The sequence below is a fragment of the Panthera onca genome, chromosome B4 (genome assembly GCF_046562875.1).
Source record: "Panthera onca isolate mPanOnc1 chromosome B4, mPanOnc1 haplotype 2, whole genome shotgun sequence".
In the NCBI taxonomy this organism is placed as follows: Eukaryota; Metazoa; Chordata; class Mammalia; order Carnivora; family Felidae; genus Panthera; species Panthera onca.
The window spans coordinates 133,632,168-133,639,393 of NC_138345.1; the positions used below are offsets into that span (position 1 = coordinate 133,632,168).

Consider the following 7,226-nt stretch of genomic DNA (forward strand, 5'->3'; position numbering starts at 1 on the left):
AAATGTCTGTTAAAGTCTTCCTGTTTCTCTCTTACTCTCCATTGTGTACATCAGTTATATTTACGGCTTATTGGAAAGAGCTTACTTGAGTTTTTCTAGTTTATGGTTGTTCAGGCTAATAATCTCAAAATAAGTGTTTTTCATATATTTTAAAATACTTTATGTCCTTATTTTAGCAAAGTTCCCTTTTCCCATGGGATGATTCGGGAGGAAAAGAATGCATTTATATAATCTACTGGTTTCTGGCATATATTAACATACTCAAAAGTAACTTTAGTGGCCTGCTTGAACCACTAGAATATGACAGAATCATGATCACTATTATCACGGTCACGTGGCGCCTGTAGTCTGGTTCACAAAACTAGAGTAATAGTTCTAGTAATGATAGCCAACATTTATTGACCATTATGTGCCACACACTTTTATGTGTATTATCTCAGTTAATATCCAAAATTCTAGGTAGATACTGTTAGGATCCCAGTTTTACAGATGAATTGTAACACAGAGAGGTTAACTTACTTATCCCAAATCATCCACTTACTGCCATTTATGAACAGCACATTCTTTTTTCTACTTTTCAGGCATTTATATTCCAGAGGATGACAGAGATGCCCCAGAGAAGTTTCGTGGTCTTGGTGTACGGATTGAAGATGATGTAGTGGTGACTCAGGACTCACCTCTCATCCTTTCTGCAGATTGTCCCAAAGAAATGAATGACATAGAACAGATATGCAGCAGGGCCTCTTGACCCTCACTGCAGCCCACGTGCAGCTCAGGTTCAAAGGGGGTGTTTGTTCGCATCTGTGCGCATGTCCTGAGTGTGTGTGTCTCTGTGTGCACATTTATACACGTGTTCTGTTTGGGAGTGTGGCAACTGTATGAATGTATGTAATTGTGTGTGATCTTTCTTTGTTGTAAGTATCTAGAAATCTAGAAAATTGAATTTTTGAACTGGATGTTACTACAACTTCAGTAACATTAACTCTGTACAGTTAATGACCAAGGCAGTTTGAATTTTTAAATGTAAAGAAAAATCGTGGTTACATATCTCCATGCATTCCAGTTAACACAATTAAATATACAGAAACTTTTCTCCTTCTCTCCAGGTCTTTCCCTTTCTGTACTTTGGCTAAGATCTACCTAATGTCATAAGATGTTTATGATGCTTGTATTTTGAGCTAACCACCAGTGTCTCTGCCTATACTAAAAACCACCTGTCAGTGATTGTGGGTGGCTAGTACATACCTTCCATAACTCCTGTCCATTTTTTCCAGATCCTACGTCTCTACTGGAGCCATATGAGCCCTTGTGGGCACTGGTGTCCTGCAGTCCCACCATTCAGCTCTAATCCAGATTCTAGCAACACTAACTATTAAAACAGTTTTGAGTTTTTCTCGCTATTTGGCTGCCTATGGCCTGGAAGATGTTTAGACTCTTGATAAGGGAAGAGATGGAAGAGAAAGAAAAACATATGTGTCTTCTGTAGATCTAGACCTCTGTCCATCTGTTCTCAGGCTGAAGATGATTCCTATCCCAGGCATCCATGCTTTCTTGATAGATTCTTAGTGCACTGACCCTTATGGCACACCCTAGAAGCTGCCGCCCTGGGGAAAAGGTAGATCCTCTCCTTAACCCTCTTGAAGTCAGAGGAATGGCACCCACGTTTCAGAGAGATGCTCCTGTTACAATTCTGTAGTTTCCTCTAGTGCAAAATGCAGAACTCACCAAGAGTTCACCAAGAACATCCTGTGATCCTTTCATTTCTCTATGAAATGAGAAGCCCTGGAAGGGCAGTAGGAAGGAGTCATATTTCCCTCAACACGGCACTGGCTGCAGTCATACAAGAACTCAGTTTGCAGAATGAACAGGGCTAGATTGTCACAAGTGGTTTATTTGGGAGCTTCTGTCCTAGAACTAGTGTGTTCACCTCCTTTAAACCTGGATATGGCCCAAGATGTACAGAACCTGCTGGTCGTTAGAGCGTAAAGTCAAGGGATTTTAAGAAAGAAACAGGCAAGGGGATTAACACTTGGTGTTAGATATTTGCCCATCTTACCAGGAAAACCCAAGGTACACAGCCAAAAGCAGACACCCGGCATCATCAGGGGACAAAGATCATGTTATAAATCAGTGATACACACGGTGTCCTGCCAGTGCTCACCCTCGAATGCTTGGCTCTGCTAAGCAGCTGTGGGAATGGATGGCCACACAGCCGGAGTCTCGTCCCCGGGCCTGTCCTCCCCCCTCCCTCCAACTTCTCAGCCCTGTGCTACTTTCTAAAAGAAGGGGACTGAAAATAAATCCACAACTTCTCACCCTCTGGGCTTCTGTGGCCCCAACGACCCTTTCCTTGGATTGAGTTTCCTTTGTTCATTTACAATACTGAAATAAGGAATTTCCTTTTCTGGCTATAAATCGTTTTCAGTAGTCTTCAACTTTCTAAGTAAAAGCCCAGTGACTTTTATGTATAGCGTCATACCTGGACATGAAACAGACTTCTGGTTAGAACCTAGTCAAGTTCTGCAGCTGTCGCGAGCCACAGAATGGCTGTTGCAGAATTCTTCTGGTGATTTTTAGTCCCTGGCCCAAGTATATTGTCCTTTGAGTCCCAGATTAACTTCAGTAGCTAAGCATCGGATCAGACTGTCAGCACCATCAAGAGCTGGCCTAGTGTTTCTGGGCCGCCTGATATATTCGGGATTTGTTAAGCAGATAGTGGTGCACAGTGCAAGAATGTCACACATTCTTAGCCACACCACAGACATGCCCCACATTTCCTCCATGTCGAAGTCTCATACACCGGCCTCTCCGAATGAAAACCTTAATTCTCAGAAATCCTTCAAATGTTACACTAGGATTTTTCTCCCTCAGTTGAAGAGAGATGGTTGGGTCATTGATGATGCATACCATCTAAATGAAGGAAGCACTTCCAGATAGCCTCTGCCACATCCTTTTGTGTGTTTGTCTCAGGAACTGCTCTTTTTCTTCCTACTCAACAAACAGACTGTTTATTTAAAACACAGGAGTAGAAATACTGGAGTAGAAACCCTCCTCTTCCCATAGTCCTCATATCCAAATTAGGAAGGTACTCCTCATGAGATGACTTAAAGTTCTCTTTGTGTCTTCTTTTAAAACTTGGTTATTTTTTCACTAAGCTTTGTAACAAGGTCAGAAAGGGAAAAATCCTACCATAGACATTATATCTTAATTTGAGATAAAGATTCATAAAATAAGAAAACCCAAGATAAAGACATTGTAACTCATTAAAATAGGAAAATTGAGCTGTTATATTTTTCAGAGCTTAGATAACCAACACCCTCCTTTAGCTTTCTTGATAATACAAAGATTACAGATCTGATGCAGGAGTGCTGGCTCCCCTTCCCCCATGTCTGTGTGAGAGATCACAAGTAAGGCATGGGGACTGCCCACCAGGTCAGCGGTGACCTCAGAGTCCTTTGGAACACTCTGTTTCCAATAACCGCTACCAATAAAACAAAGTTGGGATCTGAGTCAGAACCTATCTGCCACCCCTCAGTTGGCATATGATCAACAATAATGTAGTGTGTGTGTGTGTGTGTGTGTGTGTGTGTGTGTGTGTTAGAAAATAAGTGAGGACCCAGGCTGGTGGCAGCATAAAGGACCCTCTTGGAAGAGGTTTTTATGATGTTAATTTTTTTTTTTTTTTTTAATTTAATTTCCTGAGGTGGGAATCTGTCACCTAAAACTTAAGCTGATAGGGTTACATTTTAAGCCTGGGAAAATATACTTCAAGCTGAAGTGTTTAATGTTCCTAATATAATGAGAAAGTGAATGCATCATTAATGCTAATGTTTAATGAGAGCAGAATTCCGTTGTCACAAAGCATGTGGGTCCTCCTGACTGTTCTTAACCTCTGCCTAAGTGTCACTGAGGAACTTGGCGTGGGCATCAGTATTGCTCAGATCGGGGGTCCCCACTGAAATCAAGGCCTTACGGGGTGTGCTCAATGAGGATCTGAGAGAGCTGCAGGCTTTGTTAGCATTTCTTAATGCTTTGTATGACTTTTGTGCAATTATACAAGTTCAGTTTGAACAGAACGCTGTTACTTTTTAAGGCTCTATCCACTGAAAATAGGTATGTCATTTCCCAACAAGGGAAAAGCATTTATTACTATCATTTTAAAAATAAACCATATAACAGTGTGTGGCGTGTATGTGTTATTTTCACATCTAGAGTTTATAGCTTTAAATGTGAGAACGTTTTGTTTTACAAAATGTCTTATAAAGAGGCACACCTGGCTGGCTCAGTCAGTAGAGTGTGCGACTCTTGATCTCAGGGCTGTGAGTTCAAGCCCCACATTGGGCGTAGAGATTACTTAAATAAATACATATTTAAAAATATATAATTTAGGAACACCTGGGTGGTTCAATCAGTTACATGTCCGACTCTTGATTTTGGCTCATGTCATTACCTCACAGTCGTAAGATCAAGCCCCACATTGGGCGTCGGGCCCCTGTCCTGGGCGTGGAACCTGGGTGGGATTCTCTCTCTCTACCTCTCTCTCTCTCTCTCTCTCTCTGCCCCTCCCCTGAATAAATAAATAAAAATTTTAAAAATATATACAGAGTATTAACTGCTGTCACAAAATCATGATTTAGACTTGAGATGATCTTATCAGAGGGGGGAAATGAATGAATTAGATCCAGCCAATTAAAGGATTGACTCAAGTATCTAATGTATAACATGGTGACTATAACTGATAATGCCATATTGTGTAATAGAAATGTGCTGAGAGAGTAGAACACAAATGTTCTCACCAAAAGAAGTGGGGGGGAAATAAATATGTGAGTTGATTGATACATGTGTTAATTAACCAGATGGGGGGGACATCCTTTCACAATGTGTATATCAAGTCATCATGATGTACACTTTAAATATCTTACAATTTGGTTAGTTACACCTCAAGAAAGCTAGGGGGAAAAGGTTGACTCTCCACAAAATTGACCCATAGGTCTCCAGACAGCCCCGGTACCACTCAAGACTATAAACTTTGGCCATGAGCATTTTATGAAGGATGAATTTTGTAGGGAAGTAATACCAGTGTGCAAAGTTGTAAATTTGTGAACTTTCTCAGCCATAGAAAGAGCCATAAATGTGGCCATTTCTTCCTAGTAGGAATCCTCTTTAAAATCTGAAGCTTTCTGGCTGGCTCAGTCAGTAGAGCATACAACTCTTGATCTTGGGGTTGTAAGTTTGAGCCCCGTGATAGGTGTAGAGATTACTTAAAATCTCTAAAAAAAAATTTTTTTAATCCTTAAATAAAATCTGAGGTTTTCTGTAAAGCGTGCCTCCAAACATTTTTCACATACTGGCATACATAAAAAGATATTTGTGAGGGGGTCCCTGGCTGGCTCAACTGGTGGGACATGTGACTCTTGATCTCGGGGTTGTGAGTTTGAATCCCACATGTGGTATAGAGATTACTTAAAAATAAAATTTTCTGGAGCGCCTGGATGGCTCAGTCGGTTAAGTGTCCTACTTTGTCTCAGGTCATGATCTCATAGTTTGTGAGTTCAAGCCCCACATTGGTCTCTGTGCTGACAGCTCAGAACCTGGAGCCTGCTTCGGATCCTGTGTCTCCCTGTCTCTCTGCCCCTCCCCTGCTCACACTCTGTTTCTCTCTCTCTCTCTCTCTCTCTCTCTCTCTCTCTCTCTCAGAAATAAACATTTAAAAAATTAAAAATAGGGGCACCTGGGTGGCTCAGTCGGTTGAACGTCTGACTTCGGCTCAGGTCATGATCTTACAGTTCGTGGGTTTGGGCCCCACATCGGGCTCTGTGCTGACAGCTCAGAGCCTGGAGCCTGCTTCGGATTCTGTGTCTCCCTCTCTCTCTGCCCCTCCCCCACTCACACTCTGTCTCTCTCTGTGTCTCAAACATAAATAAATGTAAAAAAATTTTTAATTAAAAAAATAAAACATTAAAAATAAAATCTAAAAGAATATTTTTTTTGTGTGGCACAATGGAATAAACGAGGGGACTTAGGAATGTAGACATGTGACTTAGAGAAAAAAAATTCATTCTATACCCTTTATACAATTATGATGAGAAAAATAATATGTACAAAGTTTTATAGAAATTTTTAAATTTATATAACAGTTCTAAGAAATGATTTTTAAAATGTCAATAGGGGCACCTGGGTGGCTCAGTCGGTTAAGCGGCCGACTTCGGCTCAGGTCACGATCTCGCGGTCCGTGAGTTCGAGCCCCGCGTCGGGCTCTGTGCTGCCAGCTCGGAGCCTGGAGCCTGCTTCACATTCTGTGTCTCCCTCTCTCTCTGCCCCTTCCTGCTCATGCTGTGTCTCTCTCTGTCTCAAAAATAAATAAACATTAAAAAAAATTAAAAATAAAATAAAATAAAATGTCAATAGAAGACTTAAGTCACTTGTGGGAACATGACTTTTTTTGATAACAGTCTGAGATCCTACGCACAGTTCCTAATCCAGACTTTATAGTGAGATAGTATCTTCAGATTCTTCATAATCACCATCATACAAGAAATTTATGTGCACAAATATGTCACAAAAAATTTAAAACCATTTTTATAATCGTTTAAAATTTATGACTGTTGGCTCAGTCGGTTGAGGGTCTGACTCTTGATTTCAACTCAGTTCATGATACCAGAGTCGTGGGATCCAGTCCCACGTCAGGCTCCACGCTGAGCATGGAACCTGCTGAAGATTCTCTCTCTACCCGCCCTGTGCTACTCTCCCCCACTAGCACATGCTCTCTCTCTGAAAGAAAGAAAGAAAGAAAGAAAGAAAGAAAGAAAGAGAAAGAAAGAAAGTTATGGTTGAACTGATGATAAATGAGATGTAGTATATCCATACGGTGAAATATTATTCGACCATAAAAAGAAATGTACTGATACATGCTACAGCACAGCTGAATCTCGAAAACATTATGCTAAGTGAAAGAAGCCAGACTCAAAAGGCACATAATGCATGACTTCGTTTATATAAAATGTCCAGAATAGGCAAATCCACGTAGCCAGAAAGTAGATTAGTGGTTGCGAGGGCCTGGGGGTAGAGGGAAACGGAGAGTGACTGCTAATAGAGTTTCTTTTTCACATGTTGGAAATAGTCTGGAATTAGAAGGTGATGGTAGATGCACAGCTGCGAGCATGCTAAAATACCTTGAATTGTATACTCTTAAAGGGAATTTTATGGTATTTGAATTAAATCTCAAT

At 40.8% G+C, this 7,226-nt stretch overlaps 1 protein-coding gene across 5 annotated transcripts in view; it reads left to right on the plus strand.

Moving 5' to 3' along the window:
• The window catches only part of XPNPEP3 (X-prolyl aminopeptidase 3), a 75,867-nt gene extending 71,686 nt beyond the window's left edge, over positions 1 to 4,181 (plus strand). For 4 of the 5 annotated variants that reach the window (XM_078449419.2, XM_078449421.2, XM_078449423.2 and 1 more), the window contains one exon: positions 582 to 4,181. In XM_078449419.2, coding sequence (XP_078305545.1) covers positions 582 to 748 — 167 coding nt within the window. In that variant the 3' untranslated portion in view covers positions 749 to 4,181. The remainder of the gene's footprint in view (positions 1 to 581) is intronic. The other variant, XM_078449420.2, reaches the window with a different exon arrangement.
• The last annotated feature ends 3,045 nt before the right edge of the window (positions 4,182 to 7,226 follow it).